At 47.2% G+C, this 20,060-nt stretch overlaps 1 protein-coding gene across 1 annotated transcript in view; it reads left to right on the plus strand.

The window, feature by feature from the left end:
* Window positions 1–19,794, plus strand: part of ANKS6 (ankyrin repeat and sterile alpha motif domain containing 6) — a 37,819-nt gene extending 18,025 nt beyond the window's left edge. The window contains exons 9-16 of the mRNA XM_077310261.1: window positions 1,198–1,401; window positions 3,132–3,300; window positions 5,640–5,809; window positions 7,648–7,837; window positions 8,672–8,739; window positions 12,853–12,969; window positions 15,680–15,773; window positions 16,488–19,794. Coding sequence (XP_077166376.1) covers window positions 1,198–1,401; window positions 3,132–3,300; window positions 5,640–5,809; window positions 7,648–7,837; window positions 8,672–8,739; window positions 12,853–12,969; window positions 15,680–15,773; window positions 16,488–16,531 — 1,056 coding nt within the window. The 3' untranslated portion in view covers window positions 16,532–19,794. The remainder of the gene's footprint in view (window positions 1–1,197; window positions 1,402–3,131; window positions 3,301–5,639; window positions 5,810–7,647; window positions 7,838–8,671; window positions 8,740–12,852; window positions 12,970–15,679; window positions 15,774–16,487) is intronic.
* The last annotated feature ends 266 nt before the right edge of the window (window positions 19,795–20,060 follow it).

Raw genomic sequence — 20,060 nt, forward strand, 5'->3', positions numbered from 1 at the left:
TGTTAGCCCCATCCATCTCCACCCAAGCATGAGTCTATCTTTTTGGGAACAAGGAAGAAAGGGCAGACTCTCACACATGAACGCACCCTCAGCAGCCTGCTGCTCTGCTCTGGCAATTCCTCCTTAATTACCGCGACCATCTCTGTGGCCTTACATCTTGCCAAAAACAAAATGGCCACCCTTTGGCTAGTTCCTCCTTGCAGCCAAAGGGAGGCGCTCTCTGGATTCAGAGAGTTCAGTCCACCCCACTAAGGAGAAACGTGAACTCTCTGAAGAGGAAGAGCCTCAGGTGACAACCGTGCAGAAGAGGTTTTCCCAAAACTCCTTCCAAACGTGCTTTGCGCTTTAGGAATGCAGTTGACCGCTAAGGAGACCCAAATCCAGACCACAGAGATCTGTCCCCCTGGAGAAAGCGACTTCTCCGGAGGGTAGAATCTACGGCCTTATCTTCTGCAACCCTGGGGCGTTTGGGAGGTTTGTAGTAGTAGAAAGCTTTTATTGTATCGGCCAGAGGCCTTCTCAATGCAAACATAAATAATAAAATATATAATTTTACCCATAAAAATAACAGTGTGATGGAACCAGCTCGCATTTGCCTTGCAGGCCCAGGTCCGTCCTTGGTGTGGAGAGGCATCCTGTTCTGGCTGGTTGCCAACTCCAGGCGAGTGGCAAAAGGAACTTTCTCGGTCACCACCAGATTAAAGCACAGGGTCGCCCCTGGGTGAGGCCTCACCTCTGTGGTCTCGCACAGCCCCATGGGATGGGTTATTGCAGGGGTTCATCTCTGTAGAGGAGAAGCTGCTTGCCAAGTGGCCCTGGGGTCTCCCCTTTTCACTGGCCTAGCATTTCCAAGGCAGGGGAGCTCTACATGGATCAGAGAACTGTGGCCCATTTGCAATTTAGAAACAATTTATTAAAATAACAAGATTTTTAAAAGCAAATCTTCAGCACAGCTTAGAGTTGAGCAAAAGAGACGAAAGAAGCTGGATGCAATGCGATCCTCCTGTCCCTCTGCTAACAACATACCCTGTCTGATGTTAATACAGAGGCTCCTCACCTCTTCTCCCAAGAACGGGCATCTTCCTTTGCAGATGGAGGCTGCATGTGGCCAATAACATACAGGGGTGCGTGTGAATGAAATGGCCTTGTTTTCTGTGTAGTCATCCTAAGCTATCTCTTTTCCTTTCCCTCATTCAGTTGAGAAGTGGGGCTCCATTTACGAGGCTGCCCAATGACAGACTGAAAGCTCTTATCCCGCCTTTCTTGCCTCCTTCAAGTTTTGAGCTGTGGAGTTCAGACAGGACCCAGACAAGCCAAGATGGCAGCGGCGAGCCAGTGAAGCTGGGCAGTCCACACAGGCCCTGCAGCCAGGATTTTAACAGCAGTGCCCATTCTGACAAAGTAAGAAACTCATAAATCCCAGAATGCTTTGGGAGGCTTTGCTTAAGCCTAAACTGTACACACTTTTGATTTTTAAGATTATTTTCTTAAAAATAATCTTATTTTCTTCACTCTGAATAGTCTTTTGAACTTTTGCATAGACTAGATTTTTTCTAAATGCATTTCTGATTAAATGCGAAGATGTGTCGCTTTGTTGGCCCCAGAAACAAGACAGCAACATTTCTTTAATTTACGTGCTCTCTAATGAGAACATATAAGCTCTTTGTTTATTTACAGCCTGCTGCAGAGGGATGGGAGGACTAGAATCCCGGCCCTTCCATTTCTCCTCCTAGAATGTACGTTTGCTTCTTTCTTTCATTTCTTTCTTTCTTATTGACACAATAGAATAAAATGACATAGATAAAATAAGATGCACATTTAAACTGATACATTTTAAAACATTAAAACCAGAAGTTAAATACTAAAATATGCGCCGTTCTTTCTGGCACGTACCAGGAGGCAGGGGGAGGATCCTGCGTCAAGGACCCTGTGGGGGAGTGACGACATCCTAGAATTCCTCCTGAGATGGCGGGCAGGGAAGGTTGTGGTCAGACGTGTGTGTTAAACTTCAATAAACAGACATGACGAGAGTCATCCTGTGGACAAGGATGCTGGAAGAGAAAGGAGCAAGTGGGGGGGGGGGGCTCTCCTTCAACAAGGGCTGTTGCTGCTCAAGCCATGACTCTTCCAGCAACACAGAAACATGGTAGGGATCCAAGAAGCCTGTTTGGATGAATAGGAGGAGCTAAGGAAGAAAAACGAAATGGAAGGAAGGTTTGAATCATAGAATTATAGAATCCTAGAGTTAGAAGGGACCTCATGGGTCATCTAGTCCAACCCCCTGCGCCATGCAGGACACTCACAACCCTCTCGCTCATCCACTGTCACCTGCCACCCCCTTGAGCCTTCACAGAATCAGCCTCTCTGTCAGATGGCTCTCCAGCCTCTGCTTTAAAATTTCCAAAGAGGGAGAACCCACCACCTCCCGAGGAAGCCTGTTCCACTGAGAAACCGCTCTAACTGTCAGGAACTTTTTCCTGATGTTTAGACGGAATTTGTTTTGAATTAATTTCATCCCATTGGTTCTGGTCTGTCCCTCTGGGGCAAGACAAAACAATTCTGCTCCATCTTCCATATGGCACCCTTTTAAATGCTAGAAGATGGTTATCAAATCCCCTCTCAGTCGTCTCCTCTCTAGCCTAAACAGAGCAAGCTCCCCCAACCTTTCTTCATACATCTTGGTCTCCAAACCCCTCACCATCTTTGTTGCCCTCCTCTGGACATGCTCCGGTTTGCCAACATCCCTGTTCAACTGGGGTGCCCAAAACTGAACACAGGACTCCAAGTGAGGCCGAACCAGAGCAGAGTAAAGCCAGTGATCTGGACACGATATTCTGTTTGCGGCAATCCCATTTGCCTTTTTAGCCACCGGGTCACTCGATGTATGAACCCAGACCTTGAACTTCTATGCCCAAATCTCTACCCACCTTGATCAGAATAACTGTATTGGCATAATAAAGTGATTATCCATGGGGTTGATCTTGATTGCTATTTCTCCACATTTCTTTTCTTTTTTCTTTTTTTTTTTTGCACCAAGCTTACTGCAGTGAGGCCATAAAGAAAGGCCCGGGAGGTTCCACCAGTTGTAGGTAAAGCGGTGTCTAACTTCTCTGTCCCCCCCCCCCCCTCAGGCCGCCCTAAGTAGAGCTCCGAGGCCCATTAAACTCTCCACCTTTCCCCGGAGACCTCCGACACCTTCCGGCTCCAGCTGTTTCAGCCCTTCTCCCCATTCTTCAGGAGGATCCAGCAGCAGCACAGCTGGAGGGAATCGGCACGGTGGAGAAATGCACAATAAATCAGGTGCTTACATTTTTGACTCTGTACATGAAGCTTAGAAATACTGGAGCTGAAGACCCAACGAAAGTCTGGGTTGAAGCCGGGCGCGGGAGGTCAAAGGGGCCCCTCCGCAGCTCCTCCCCTAAGAAGCATTGGCTCCCCTGGGGATTTGGGCCCTGAGGTGCAGATGGGGGGGGGCAAGAGGGGGGGGGAGAGGGGTTATTTCTCTCATCGCCAGAGCAGTTTGGTATTCAGTTCTTATAGTTTTTAATGTTTGCATGTATTGGGGTTTATTCTTGATTGTACCCAACACAAGTCAATTCTGAGAGCAGCGGGAATGGAATGGAATGGATGAATGAATGGCAGAGAACCAGTTGCTGGGGAGTTCTGCCTAAAGCCGGTGAGCTTGCAGAGGAAAGGGAGCCAGGGCTTGTGTGGGGAGGCTGGCTGCTACTAGCCCACAGCCCCTCGCCCTGCTCCCTCTCCAGTTGCATGCCTCAATGGCAAGGAAGAAAGTCCCTCCTGGACTGGCTGGCATCCCGCACCCTGCCTGGGGCACAAGGCCACAGAGTCCGCCCTCCCAAGCCGCCATTTTCCCCAGGGGGTCCGATCTCTGCCATCTGGAGATGAGCAGTAATTCCAGGGGGTCGCCAGGTCCCTGGAGGCTGGCATCCCTAGCCAAGAGCTGCTACACCTGGATCAAGGGCAGGGACTGTGCACAGCCTGCACAAGGATTCCTTTCTTCCCAGGTTTCCCTTTGCCCTGCCAGCCGTTTCTGACCCTGGGAAAATATGTTCTCAGGTCTTGCTAGGATTGATATCAGGGCTCTCTCAGCCTCACCCACCTCACAGGGTGTCTGTTGTGGGGAGAGGACAGGGAAGGTGACTGTAAGCCGCTTTGAGCCTCCTTCGGGTAGAGAAAAGCGGCATCTAAGAACCAACTCTTCTTCTTCTTCAGAAATCTCAGGGCTCTCTCAGCCTCCCCTCCCTCACAAGGTGTCTGTTGTGGGGAGAGGACAGGGAAGGTGACTGTAAGCCGCTTTGAGCCTCCTTCGGGTAGGGAAAAGTGGCATCTAAGAACCAACTCTTCTTCTAAGACTGGATTACTGCCGCTTGCTCTGCGTGGGCCTTCCCTTATCCCTGATTTGAAAGCAACGATTGGTTCAAAATGCAGCTGCATCCTCACCCAGACCCCATGGAAGACCCACATTACTCTTCTCCTCCAGCAGCTGCACTGGCTACCAGTCGAATACCAGATCCGGTTTAAAGTGCTGGTCTTTTCCCTCAATGACTGTCTGCCTGCATATACTTCCCGAAGAGCGGCACGCTGTATCCCTTCCAACATCCTGGTGATCCCTGGACCAAAGAGGCCTGCCTGGCCGCAGCCAGAACCAGGGCCATCTCATCCATGGCCTGGTCTGGTAGAACGAGCTCCCCAACAAAGCCAAGGCCCTGCCAGATCTCAGGTCCGTAGGGCCTGCAAGATGGAGCTCTTCCGCCAGGCTTTCACCCAAGGCTTGTGACGGGGACCTCCCCCTCCCCCCATCCCTTGGCCAGGCAAACATCACATCCAGCATGTCCCTGGCTGTTGCTGCGATCCCCTTGAGTGGTTTACGATGACCCATATGTTGTACTGCTAACTGTTTATAGCCTTCTCATTCGTATTGTTCCAAAGGTTCACTGTCCGTCTCCCATTCCCCACTGGTTTGGGGCACACCGTCCTGAGACGTCCCAGTGAGAGGTGGCCCATGTCTATCCAGAAAGAAAGACTTAGCCTTACAGCGGACAGAGGTTCAAGCGGGCTGCCACATTGGTCTGAAGCAGAACCAAGTGTGAGTCCTTTAAGACCAACACATTTTCTTTGATCTCTGCTTGACTAAAACTGTTGGTCTTAAAGGCGCTGTTGGACTCAGAATTTGTTCTATAGCCTTCCAGTGTCAAATATCTCCCTCCCTCCCTCCCTCCCTCCCTCCATAAGCGCCTGATTTATTCCCTCTTTCACCTCAATTGAACTTCTCAAAATGATGGAATATAAAAATCTTCTCTCCCCGCAGAAGGCAGGCATGGTTGGCCACAGGCAGTGCTTGGGTGGGAGCAAGATGAAGGCTGCGATTCCCAGGGAGGCCATCTCCTGCTGGGGGACTCCCACGGGTCAGAGGTCTACATGAGTCAGTTGCAAGTCGATGCTGCCCGGTGATGATGATGGTCACGGTCATGATTATTAGCATCATTCCATTGAAGGAAACTAGCAAGCAGAAAAGAAACATCAAAGACAACTTGAACTTCACGCAAATGGGCAGCATGAAATTGCCGTGTGTTGGATTTGTGAGCCGTATCTTGATAGGTGCTTCTGTCCTCCCTTAGGTGCCGGTGTAGACAGCGTTTTGTCTCAGATTGCTGCTCAGAGGAAAAAAGCATCTGGCGTATCTGAACAGAGACCCCGCCCACCACCAGCAGAAGCAGGGTCAGGTCCTGCACTTTCTCTTCCCTGCGGGGAAAGAACACAAGCCATGGACAATGGACACGCTCTGAAGGTTTTTCACTTTCCTGTTTTTGTTGGCATCATGTTACATTGTATTTTGTTCTTTTATTGTAAACCACCATGAGCCGGACTGGCTTCCAGGAGTGGCGGGATAAATCAAAATATCCTTATCCTTATCCATGGTTCCTCTACATATTTGTGAAACAGCCTGTGGGGTGGGACGTGTCCGGCTGTCCAAGCTGCTACAGGGCCAATCAGGGTGCAGCACCTCTCAGACATGCCAGAGACAGAGAGAGACACACAGGGCCCTGCCAGACCGAACATGAGCCCTCATTCCCTCCTTATCGCTTCTGCTGCAAGGGAGGCAGAGAGCAACACAGAGAGAGCTGCCCCTGCTGCGACAGAGGGAGACAGACAGAGAGAGCTGCCCCAGACTGCACACCGGCCCTCCTTCCCTCCTAAGAACGAGCCCTGATCACCTGCTCTGCCTTCTGCTGCGAGGCACATGAGACACGCCATGAGTGGGAGAGCGACAGAGAGAGAGATCTGCACCTCCCGGTGTCCCCTGTGTCCTGGCACCCATTGTATTCCTGCTTGCAATGGGCTTTCTTGCTAGTAACTAAATAAATCCTAGCTGGACTCTGACAAAAGAAGCAGTGGTTTCTCTAGGATGTGTGGTTAGCAAATATTGCTGGATACTTGATTTTTTGGATGAACCAGGTCCTAAAGGCATAATTTCTCTTTCAGAGATTCCTTGAAACTTCTCTGGGAAAGTTTAATCACATGTTTTGAGTTCTCGCATTCTGATTAGACACACAATGCAGTGAGTTTTGAGGTGTGATCTCCAGAGTGTGTTTTCCACCCTTCTAGGCAGCAGGTGCATGGGCTTTCTTTAGCTCGCAGTGCCGTGGAAAAAGACTGTCACCAAAATACTGAAAAAGTCATTGTTGCTCTTAAGCAGAAGAATCTTTTTACAAAATGCATACCTCCCCTTTCTGCCCTCACAAGGGGCACCAAGCTGGCTAACAGATGGAAATCAACCACGCCTACACGGGCACACGCTCACACTCGCATCACTGAAATAATTAAAACCAGTGGTCAAAACCGTAAAGAGACCCATTAAAATATGGGCAGGAAGGAGGGCTACCTGAAGGAATCCCAATGGGGGGAAAGCCCTCGCCCACTGCCAGAAGACCCCACGGAAAGGGCCAGGAGGGAAGAGGGGCCGACTGCTTTGGTGCCGCTGCTGAGAATACCTGTTCCCAGACTGACCCCTGCCTAATCCTAGAAGGTGGAATCCCCCAAAACAGGACCTCCCAAATGGCTCACACTTTGGGACAGAGAGGGAGACGATGTATGGAGATCATTCTGTGGCAACAGGAACTCTTGGGAAACTCCATAGAGTACTTTAAAAAATGAATTGTAGAGAACCAAAAGGGTAACAGCACCAGGGAACGTTCTCCCTTAACTGAACCTGAGGTACGTCCATCTCTGGGATTTCTTGATCTCTCTTTGTGCTCTGAAAAAGATCATCTTGCTGTGTGAAGGGCGAGCACCGGGCCCCACGGGGAGCGTAGGGGCAGGTTGGGAAAGGGGTCTTGATCCCCTTCCTCCTGCAAGCAATCCCCGAACTGCTCGGGAACCCCCACTTCTCATAGCAACCAGCAGGAACATGAAAAATGGTCAAGCCTAGTTAGGTAAGGAGATAAATTCAAATGGGTAGTCGTGTTGGTCTGAAGTAGCACGATAAAGCCAAAGTCCAGCAGCACCTTTAAGACCAAGATATGCAAGATAATGATGTGTTTCTGTTCTCTGTTTCCTTAAAAATAATAAATCATATGGTAAGCTTTAGTAATGAGAATATTTCTCTCTGTGTGATTAACATAACAGAAATTAGAAGCGAACAAGAATCCTCCCTCTGAGAATTCCTCTACTTCCAAAAGTACATCTCCAACCCTCACGCCCTCGCAGTCACCCTCCCCACCCCCCCGGGCCCACGGGGCCGACTCCTCGTTGTCCTCCTCCCACAGGCAAGGGAAGAGCAGTGGTGGCTCCAGCAGTGGGACTCTGACGGATGAAGGTCAGTCGGGATCTGGTGGTCTGTCTTGACGGAGTCCCTCTTGTGCCGAAAACCCGTCACAGAACTGGGGGGTGGAGAGAAGATTAGGCCGGAGCCCCCCTCCCAGACATGCTGAGTTATTGTGTTGGTACATTGTTGGTACACGCAAGGGTATATTCTGCAATCTGTACAGTTCAGCACAGCTTTGACACATGGTTTTGCTGATCACGTCTCTTCCCACTTGGCCACTTGAGTGCACAAACTTTGCAAGGAACCCGGTTCATGAAGATGGCTTCCCTCTAAAGCCAACAAGTGCCTTAAGGACTCAGCCGTTGTTAAGCCGCTGGGCTGTTCCTACTGTCTTCTTTACAGTCTCTTCTGATAGTGACCAGCCCCCCCCCCCCCCCGCTGCCATATCGGGTATTTGCAACTCAAAGTGAAGCTTTGCCTTGTGAGGGGGGTGGGGGTGGTACTCCTAAAGCAATACAGGATGGGAACTGAGGCTTCCTCGGGAGGTGGTGGGTTCTCCCTCTTTGGAGATTTTTAAGCAGAGGCTGGAGAGCCATCTGACGTAGAGGCTGATTCTGTGAAGGCTCAAGGGGGTGGCAGGTGACAGTGGCTGAGCGAGAGGGTTGGGAGTGTCCTGCATAGTGCAGGGGTTGGACTAGATGACCCAGGAGGTCCCTTCCAACTCCATGATTCTATGATTCTTTGCTGCAGTCCCCATCTGCAGTGATCTTGGAGCCCAGGAAAATAAAATCTGTCACTTTATGATTCTATAATTCTATGATGAAGCGTCATACATTGATAAAATATTCATTTTAAAAAATTGTTTGTTTGTTTTTTAATTTAAAGATGAACTCACAGGCCTCCTGAAAAAGCTCTCCCTTGAGAAGTATCAACCTATTTTTGAAGAGCAGGAGGTAAGACATTGTGTCCCCTTTTTGCTCTTTGAATTTTGATGAAATTGCCTTACATAGAATGATTGTTGTTTATGATGAGGGTGTCTCTACCCCCCAATAATCAACAGAGGGGCTGACTTCTTTGGCCTGCTGAAAAGGGGGGGGGGGCTGATGCAGCACAATGAGCAGCCCTGGTGAGGCAGGGGAAGGATGTCTGTATCCAGCCCCGTTGTGGGATGGAAGAGTCTTGGGGGCCTCAGCAGGCAGCCTTGCATGGCCAGCTGGTGAACACAAGGAAGAGTGATGGGCAGAAGGATGGACAGTGGCCTGTGAGGAGGAGGGAGGGGCCTGGGAAGGAGGCCCTCCAGCAAGCGAGCAAGCAAGGCAGCATCCTGTAGTAGGAGACGCAGAAGGAAGGGGTGGAGTGGTGGGGCGGGCTCCTTCGGGGAGAGGCAGAATCCAGCCCCCAGAAAGAGAAAGTGAGTGAGTCCTGCGGGATGTTCCCAAGAGAAACTGCAAAGAGCAGGGCTCACCTGGGAGCTCACAGCAGAAGGGGGTTGTCTTCTTTTCATCCCACCTGATGCTGCCATAAGGCTCACCAGGGTAAAGGCCTTGCCAGACATGCCTCAGAGTCCTGGGGGGAACTCCATGCCTCCCCTCCCGACCTCAAAAACGCCCACCCTGCCTTGGAGAGGCAGGAGGGGGGGGGAGGAAAGGCGATGCTAGCGCCCCTTGTATTTACAGATGCAACGGGCTTTAAATCTAGTTTAATATAATTCTTAGTATGTTTGCCTAAGCACCTAGTTATAGAAAGTTAAAGATAGGACCACATTGGCCTGCAGATGTCTGGCCAGATTTAGGAGTCTTTCAAGATGAAGTCTAGGAAAGCATATCTGGCATTTCTGCAGCATCTTGGAGTGTCCGCAGCCCTTCGCCTATATTTGAACCTCAGTGGGTTTTCTAATAGTGCTACTAGGTAGGACAGAATTGTTGTCTACATATTGCTGGGGGGGGGGGGTCTGGAGCATAGAGGGAGAGAGAAAGTAGCTCACTTGAGGTTGTAAGAAACTAAGTCGAATCCTTAGTAGAAGGATCAGACCATTTAGTCCAGTTCTTATGGATGGCCAACAACAGGGCACAGGGCCTTCTTTCCTCCACTGGTGCCTCCTAGCATGGATTCAGGTGGCTTGTCCTCTTGAATGTGGCCGTTCCCTTCAGTCACCATGGCTAGGAGCCACTGATGGATGTCCCCTTTGTGAATTTGTTCCCTTTTGAAGCCACCTATGCTTGCAGCCAGAGTGGTAAGCGGCAGAAATGCTGTCTGAAGCTTTCTGTCCATGAGTTTGGGAGTTCGATCCCAGCAGCCAGCTCAGGGTTGACTCAGCTTTCCATCCTTCCGAGGTCGGTAAAATGAGCACCCAGCTTGCTTGCTGGGTGGCAAACAGTCATGACTGGGGAAGGCACTGGCAAGGGCGCAGCCTTCACTACCTCCTCTGGAAGTGAATTCCATATTTTAATGGCTTGTTGGGTCAGGAAGCACTTTCTTTTTTCCAGTCTGAATCTGTTGCCCATCAACTTCACTGGGTGCCCCTGAGCTCTAGCATCATGGGAGAGGAAGAAAAAGTCCATCGACAAACACCCTCACTGTCCAGCCATCTCAGTAACTTGAGCTTTCATCCTCCAAAGCTTGCTGGAAGACACATTTCAGTTCTTCTGCATGCAGATGATGCGGCAATTCTTTCAAGAACACCTACTGGACTTAAAAGAGCACTGAATGCACTATCATTATACTGCAAAGGGGAACAATTAGTGCTTAACTGTCAGAAAAACAAAATCATGACATTTGCCAAAAGGCCCAAGAAATACACTTGGCATATTGATAGAACTAAGGTAGAACAGGTTTCCTTCTTCAAATACTCGGGAGTAGTTCTGCACTCATCTGGCCACAGGATAGCCCATGGGGCTTATCTCGCTGGAAATGCACCATAAAGTGCAAATGCCATCCTCAGATTCCTTAGGCTGAAAGGAGGACATTATATCCCTGCAGCTTTAAAATTGCTTGAAGCTAAGTCAATGGCACAACTGTTGTATGGTACGTAGCTAGGTCCTTGTTCCAACTTTGCATCACTGGAATCTGTACAATCTAAATTCCTAAGATCAGCCCTCCAGGCCCCAAGTTGTGTCTCTAATGCCACCTTGTGACTTGAGACTGGCCTTATGAAGGTGGAGGCTAGAGTATGCTTAAGCATTCTCAATTATTGGCTTAAGATCTCTTTTTTTTCATGTGGCTTAGTTTCTTTGATAATGGAGGATGATTTCCCGTCTTCATGGAAACAATCTGTGAGGGGGAAAATTGCAGCCTTGGGATTTTCTCCAGACTTTCTGGTTAGGATGGCCTATGACCAGGCTAAAGAGGTTATCAAACAGCAAGTAGTGGATATAGAACGCCAACATGATCTAGCAAATAGCTCTGCCTTCATTGCTAGTGAAAACAGTAGGTATGTCCCAGCTCCCTTGGCTTATTTAGCGAATCTTGAGGTACCTGGTCACTGGGGGGCCTTCACTTTAGCTCACTGCAATGCCCTTCCCTCAGCTGTCCTTGAAAGGAGATACAAGAAAATGCCCTATGGTGAAAGGAAGTGCCCCCGTGGCTCTGGCCAAATAGAAACAATGGAACATATCCTTCTTCATTGTCCGTTTTATAAGGATATACGTTCCATTTTCATTACACCATGGCTACATAGAGTCCCAGGGCGTTCAGGACAATTTTATACCTCCCTGCTCCTCACAGACACAAACTGTTCTATCACCTATAGTGTTGCCAGGTTCTGTGCTGCGGTCATGAAAAGTTGGCGGAAGTTGACTAAAACTTAACTGACGCAGAGAGCTGTGATTAGAACAATTCTCTGTATTTCCAACCGGTTTTAAATTATATTTTAGCAGATCTATGGCCTAAGCTGTTTTATATATTGTTATTTTATGAGTAAATCCATGTTTTTGGCTATTTTATTTTTTGTAACTGCGAAATTGCTAATTTTGACTCTGCTGGTCTATGACTGTAATAAAGATCTGTCTGTCTGTCTGTCTGTCTGTCTGTCTGTCTGTCTGTCACCCTCACTGACAGAAAATGCTTTCTGTTAAGGTGATGGAAGGTGCTACCTTGGAGGGTGGTGGAATCTTCTTCATTGGAAGTTTTAGGAGGGGTTGGATGAGCACCTGACAGGATGTGTGGTTTTTAAGTCCCTGAGAAGACTGGATGGGCATTTGTGGTCTCTCTGGGCAAGTCTGATTCAGGAACTCTGGGTTTCCTCTAAAGAACAAGTGCAGGTGCTCAGGTCAATCAGAATTGCCTTGCGCTCTGCGGGTGAAAATCTGCTGGTCGTTCCCGGCCCTAGGGAAGCACGCCTGGCCTCGACCAGGGCCAGGGCCTTTTCGGTGGAATGAGCTCCCGGGAGAGCTGCGGGCCCTGCGGGATCTTTCAACGTTCCGCAGGGCCTGCAAGACGGAGCTCTTCCGCCAGGTCTGTGGTTGAGGCTGGGGCTGATAATAGATCTATGCCCCCCCCCCGGGGACTCGGGTTCCGGACCCGAAGCAAAACATCATCAGGACCTCCTCTCCACCCGCTAGTAGTGGGAGGGGGGGGAAGTTGAGCTGCCGTTCTTGTCATGCCGGTAATACTGGAAACGTTATTGTTGTTTTATGGGGTTTTAATGGGGATTTTGGGATATTGTTACCCGCCACGAGCCGCAAGGGAGTGGCGGGAAATAAATATAATAATAATAATAATAATAATAATAAACATAGTCCATATGAACCTGGATTCTAAATAGGGATTAAACCACAAGTTACAATCCCAGTTTTGAGGGAATAAATAAATATTGGCTCCATGCAAGAAGGAAGGCACAAGCACAGGCAGTAAACTCCTCATAACTTGAGTGTCTGGTGTTGCCTGGATAAAGCCGGTTGCTTCAGCCAAGGGAGTGCCAGTTCACCAGGCAGCAAAAGCTACTAGATGGTGGGGGCTCTTGAGACTGGGTGAGAATGAACCAGAGAGTCGAGGATCTTTTCACTTATTTCACTGGATTCTTCATACTATAGGAGGGAAACAATAAAAGATGGATTTCTGTTTCACAGGTGGATATGGAAGCTTTTCTCACCCTCACTGATGGTGATTTGAAGGAACTGGGAATTAAAACGGATGGTTCTAGACAACAAATTCTGGCAGCTATTTCTGAACTGAATGCGGGAAAGGTACTTCAAATGGCTCTATGCATTGAATGCTGCTATTCATAGTTGTTCAACTTTTCTGATATTTGATGGAAGTGGGGGCCTTGATTATATATGGTGGGTTTAGGGATTACTGATATTTATGATGTTGAAGAGTTTTGCCTTTGAGATTGCGCAGGGATGGCTTAAGGCTCCTGTCCTGAAGAGATGCAGGTGAGTTATAAACTCCAGAGATGAAGCCAGCTGTTTTTGGACAATGGCCTGACCTTCCAAAATTCAAGAGTTAGATAGGATCTGTGCCTTGGTGGCAGATCATCTGTTTGGTGTGCAGAAGGTTCCAGGTTCAAGTCCCAGCATCTCCAGCTAAAACTATCAGGAAGCAGGCAATGTGAAAGCCCTTTCTCTGTGCAAGATTGTAGACAGCAGCTGCCAGTCAAGTAGACAAGACCCTACCCCAGGTACATTCCCACAGATGCAAGCTGGAACATATTCATAGAATCATAGAGTTGGAAGGGACCTCCAGGGTCATCTAGTCCAACCCCCTGCACAATGCAGGAACTCACAACTACCTGCCTGCCCACACACAATCTGCCTAAGATCATAGGCATGCCTAAATTCATAAAATCAGCATTTATGTCAGATGACAACCTACCACCTCCCGAGGAAGCCTGTTCCACCAAAGAACCACTCTTAACTCTCAGGAACTTCTTTTTGGGTGTTTATCCAAAAATTCTTTTGAATTAATTTTAACCCATTGGTTCTGGTCCGACCCTTTGGAGTGAAGAGTGGAGTAAAGTGGTAATATGACCTCATGTGATGTGATGTGGACACGATACTTGTTTTAATACAGGCCAAAATCCTGTTTGGCTTTTTAGATATCAAGTCACACTGCTGACTCATGTTCAGTGTCTGGTCTGCTAAGACCCCCAGATCCTTTTCACACATACTACTACCAAGGCAAGTCCCCCCCCCATCCTATAGTGATGCATTTGATTTTTCCAACCTAAATGCAGAACTTTACATTTTTCATGATTAAAATTCATTTTATTCATTGGAGCCCAGTTTTCCAGACTGTCAAGATCATCCTGTATCCTGATCCTGTCTTTTGGTGCAAATTTAATAAGCACCCCCTTTATTCCTTAATCCAAATCATCATTTATGAATATGTTGAACAAAGCAGGGCCCAGAACACATCCCTGAGGCTCTCCACTCATCCCTCCTCTCCAAGAAGATCATGAACCATTTCCAAGCCCCCTTTGAGTGCGATCTGTCCACCAGTTCTCGATGCACCTGACAATAATAGGATCCATATTGCATTTTACCAACTTGCCAATAAGAATATAATGTGGTACCTTATCAAAACCCTTACTGAAATCAAGGTAAACAAGGTCAGCATTCCCCTGATCTAGCAAAAAAAAAAAAGAAATAAGGTTACTCTGACATTACTAGTTCTTGAGAAAGCCATGCTGACTCTAAGTAATTTCAGCCATCCACTCTAGCTGCTCAAGGACCAAATGTTTAATGATTAATTCTAAAAGTTTTCCAGCTATAGATGTCAAGCTGATGGGTCAGTAGTTACCTAGATCCTCCTTTCCCCCCTTCTTGAACATGAGGACTACATTTGCCCACCTCCAATCTTCTGGCACTTTTCCTGTTCTCCAATAATTGTTTAAAAAAATAATGTACAGAGGCTCAGAAATGATGCCTGCAAGTCCTTTTAGTACCTCTGGATGCAATTAATCTGGCCCAGAAGATTTGGTTTAATTTAAAGAAACTAGGTGTTTTTGGACTAACCCTACAATGATCCTAGCTCTCAACTCCCATCCCTCATCACATGAAATGATTTTGCAATGTTGAGTGCTATTCCCCTTGCAAGAGAAGACTGAAGAGATGTAGGAATTGAACAGTTCAGCCCTCTCTTCATCACCTGTTACAGTGTCACTTTCTGGTCCCCGGAATGGTCCTATAATGTCCCTGTTGTTTTTCTTACTTTGAATATAACTAAAGAACCCTTTCTTGTGGTTTTTAGCACTTCTTGCTAGCCTAAGCTCATACTGAGCTTTTCTTAAAGTCTCTTAACCTACAAGAATTGGTTGTTTATATTGTTTATATTCCTCCTTGGTTATAAGGTCCTTCTTCCATTTCCTAAATGAGGCCTTTTTATTACTAAATTCTTTTGAAAGCTGTTTATGGAGCCACCCTGGCTTCTTTAGGTTCCTCCCAGTTTTCCTTCTGAAGGGAATTGTCTGCAATTGTGGCTTCAGTATTTCACTTTTGGGAAACTCCCAACCTTCTTGGACTTCCATCTCCTTACGTTTTTCTGACCACAGGATTCTACCCAACATAACTTTAAGTTTGTTAAAATTTGCTCTCCTGAAGTCCATCCTGTATATGTGACTACATACAACTTTCTTCTTCCCCAGGATCATAAAGTCCAATGTCTCGTAGTCATGACTACCAAGCGTGGCCACAACTTTCACCACGTCAACCAGTTATTCCATATTAGTAAGAATCAGGTCTAAAACAGCAGGCCCCCCGGATTCCCATTCCACTTTTTGGGAAATGAAGTTGTCAGCAAGACAAGTCAAGAATTTATTGGGATTTCCAGTTTTAACAGAGCTGGTCTTCCAATAGATATTTGGGTAATTGAAGTCTCCCATGACCATGAGATCCTGTCTCATATTTAAATACTGAGTGCATAATTGTTTCTGATATAATTATGTTTCTTCCTCAGGGACGAGAGCGAAAAATTTTACAGGAGACTATACACAATTTCCATTCCTCATTTGAAAGCAGTGTTAGTAACACCAGCCCTGGAAAACCTCAGTGTAAGTAGAGGAGGCTTATTTCGTATTGATCTGGGTCATGGAGAGCCCTTCCGTGTTCTCAGTCACATTGAAATAGTACTTCTTGTAAGGGTTTGTGTTCTCTGCCTGCACTCCAGCTTACTAGGGGGTGGGGCTTGGGGGGTGAGAGTAGGTTTGGAGTGTAAGCTACAGGTTCATTCTTAAAATACTGGTATACAAACTTTTATCCTGAGGTCTCAGGCTCTACGGGAGATACCACATTGTGCTGCATTTTATTTTGTTTACTGGAGATAACACATGAGCCATTGCATTTTCCACTGAATCAGAAGAGAAGGAAGCCCTGGCATCCTCACCTCTTCCTTCTCCAGCCTTTTTATCCTCCATCCCCTCCTACCACGTGTTGTAGTGAGCAGGAACCCAGGTGCTCCATACTACAGCTGCAGGGAGAGGGGGAACTTAAGGAGATACATGGGAACGTAGCTCATCATCAAATGTGCAGCTGCATCTCTGGGGTCTCTACTTATGGAGAAAGAAGAACTACAGAAAATCAAGGGAGGATAACTTGTTGGTTTCATTTGTTACTGGTAGCTGCCCCAAGAGGCTGAGTGAGGGGTGGTATATAAATTAAATTAATTATGATGATGATGATGATAGCCCAGCAGAGATTAGTTTTAAATTGCCCTGGCATTTAATGACTCGTGTAAGAAATAATGACGTGGCCTTTTCTGTTTTCAGCATTGGGATGCTGGGTGAGGGCACAGGAACCTACCAAGAGGTAGCCTTAGTGCCAAAACTGGAGCACGGAAGACTGAATCCAGGTGCCTGGAAGAAAATGCATCACCTGCAGCTCTTTGGTGATGTATGACTGCAGAATGTGAAAGGAAGATGCAGACAACACGGTATCTTTGTCCTTCATCCTGCAAAGCTGACTTGGCCCTGCTTGGGGCTCTTAGCAGTGTGGAAGCCAGCAACATGCTTAGGTGTTTGGAGGAGGCTGTGGAAGGGAAGAGGGACTGTGAGACAAAGAGATGTCGGAGGAAGGCAGAAGTCCTCCTGGACAACACCAAGGAAGAGAGCACTGTGGAAGGGAGCGCAAAAGGACCTGTGTGTCGTCGAGGCAGTCGGCTTGTTCCAGGCGGGGGCTGTGGTATTCCGTAGCAGCCAATTAAGTGAGTGCCTGCGACCCCAGCTCAAAGAGATTCCTTCCAGCATAAGCTTTCCTGAACCGAAGCTGCATCCTCTGGTGCACGATGTACATCTCTTGAGGCACTTCCATCTACACTGAAAGTGGCAAGGAACAGAGAGAGGGCAGGAGGGAGTTTAGCATCACTCTCTGTGACATTGCCCCTTTCTGCTTACAGAACTTCACACCTATGAAGAAACAGGTTTTGACAAAAATGTGAAACCAGAATGGATTTTGTTATGTCTTTAAGATCCTACGGGACTCCTGCTCTATTTTAATTTCTTGCTTATGAATATCATGACAGCAGAACAAAGGAGTCTGTCAGCTCAAGTGAAATTACACTGATTGGGTGGGGAATTGAGAGCAGGAGGCTCCTGCGGTGTGCCCAAGGCATGCTGTCCATTCAGGAGCTGATGCCACTTATATTGGCAAAACTTTCAAGTAAGATTTTTTGAATGATTGAAAGCTCCTCATGTGTATCTGTGCATGCCTGGAAGGCTACAGTTTGCAGATGCCCACTCTGCAGTGAACATTGCCAAAGACATGAGCCCAGTGATAGGTTAGAGTTGCCAACCCACAAGTGGGGGCTGGAGATCTCTTGGCATTAGAATTTCTCAGTAGACAACAGGGATCAGGTCCCCTGGAGAAAATGGCTGCTCTGAAGGGTGAGCTCTGTGTCTCTGGACTCTGCTGGGGCCTTTCCTCTCCCCAAAGCCCACCTCCTGCAGGTTCCCCCCCCCAAATCTCCAGGTATTTCCCCACCCAGAGGTGGCAATCCCAGAACAAGTGCCATTTGAGCCAGGGTGACATGAATCAGGCCAGAGAGGCCCAGGGCCAGAGAACCCTTCAGTCCTGACGCCGTTTGATTGGCCTTTGGGTAGTCAGCCCAAAAGACCTCATAAGGTTGTTGCGAGAATAAAAATAAGGGGAACCAGGGTCCTTAAGCTCCTTGAAGAAAGATTGGGATGAACATGTAGTACATTAAAAACACATGTTGTTCTAGGTTTCTTAAAAGAAGGATTGGAAAATAATATTGCCGACTTATGGCAGTCTTGTTCAGAATGCAGGCAATTGAAGCTACCTGCCCACCCACAATGACCCCATTACCGTGACCAGATGTTGCCAACCCAGAATCCCTGGTCAGATCCTCTGGCGCAACAGAAAACAACTCTGCTCCATCCTATGTCACAGCTCTCCACGTACTTGAAGATGGCTATCATATCACCCCTTAGCTGTCTCCTCTCCAGGCTAAACAGACCAAGCTCTCTCAGTCTTTCTTCATATGTCTTGGTCTCCAAACCCATTATCATTTTTGTTGCCCTCTTCTGGATGCATTCCAGTTTGTCGACATCCTTCTTCAATTGTGGTGCCCAAAACTGAACACAGTAATTCAAGTGAGGTATAAGCAAAGCAGAGTAAAGCGGTACAATCACCTTGTGCATTCTGGACACTATACTTCTTTTGATACAGCCTAAAATGCTACCTTTTTAGCCACTAAGTCACACTGATGACTCATGTTCAGTGTATGGTCTACACTGTTTGGTGTAGTGGTTAGGAGTGCGGACTTCTAATCTGGCATGCCAGGTTCGATTCTGCGCTCCCCCACATGCGGCCAGCTGGGTGACCTTGGGCTCGCCACGGCACTGATAAAACTGTTCTGACCGAGCAGTGATATCAGGGCTCTCTCAGCCTCACCCACCCCACAGGGTGTCAGTTGTGGGGAGGAATGGGAAGGCGACTGTAAGCCGCTTTGAGCCTCCTTCGGGTAGGGAAAAGCGGCATATAAGAACCAGCTCTTCTTCTTCTACTTACTAGATCCTTTTCACACATACTACTGCCATGACATGTCTCCCCCATCCTATGAGTTATTTGTATTTTTCCTGTTTGATATAAACCACCCTGAGCCTTCGGTGAGGGCGGTATATAAATATAATAAATAAATACAATAATGATGCACATGATTTTTCCTACTTAAATGCAGAAGTTTGCATTTGTCATGATTGAAATTCATTTTAGCCCAGTTTTCTAGCCTGTATCCTGGTCCTGCCTTCTGCTATGTTTGCTACCCCTCCCAGTTTAGTATCGTCTGCAAATTTAGTAAGCACCCCCTCTGTTCCTTCATCCAAATAGTTTATGAATAGGTTGAACAACACCGACCCTAGGACTGATCCCTGAGGCTCTCCATTTATCACTCCTCTCCAAGAAGATGACAAACCATTAACAAGCACCCTTTGGGTGCAATCTGTCAATCAGTTATCAATCCAGTTATCAATCCACTTAACAGTAATAGGATCCATACCACGTTTTATTAATTTGTCAACAAGAATATTATGTGGAACCTTATCAAAAGCTTTAATGAAATAGAGATAAACATCCACAGCATTTCCCTCATCCAGCATGGTAGTAGCTTTCTCAAAAAAGATAAGGTTAAGGTGACAGTAATAGTTCTTGAGAAAGCTGTGCTGACTCTTGGTAATCACAGCCATCTCCTCTAGCTGCTCAAGGACTGACTGATGATTTGTTCTAAAGTGCTGCCAGCTATAGACATCAAGCTAACAGGTTGGTAGTTATCCACATCTTTCTTTTCCCCCTTCTTAAAGATGGGGATATTTGCCTGCATCCAGTCTTCTGGCACCTTACCTGTTCTCCAAGAAGTGTCAAAAATAATGGACAGAGGCTCAGAATTACATCTAATTCTAGGTGCCACTATTAGTCCTAACCAGAATGTCCTAATTGTGGTGATTTCGTTCTCTGGTTACAATGTTCCAAGTTAGCAAGAGCTTTCCACACACTGTTCCTAACCTGCACTGTAAATTAAGAAGAAATCCTATCCAAATTAAATGCTGTTCTGCGAATCAACTGCTCACAACAATTTTGTCTGTTTATTTTAATCAGTTTTTGTTGTCATTTTGAATTTTGTTGTCATTCAGAATCACTTAGCAAGAAGTGAGAGAAATGTTAAATGGTAATTGGGGATTCCTTGCTAAGAGGTATAGAGGCCAAAGTGTGTAGACCAGACTTGTTGTCTTGAGAAGTCTGCTGCCTACCTGGTGCACACATCAAGGATGTGACAGAACGGCTGGACAGGCTCATCAAGCCTACAGATCATGACCCCTTCCTTCTCA

This window comes from Paroedura picta, chromosome 14, assembly GCF_049243985.1.
Source record: "Paroedura picta isolate Pp20150507F chromosome 14, Ppicta_v3.0, whole genome shotgun sequence".
Taxonomy (NCBI): domain Eukaryota; kingdom Metazoa; phylum Chordata; class Lepidosauria; order Squamata; family Gekkonidae; genus Paroedura; species Paroedura picta.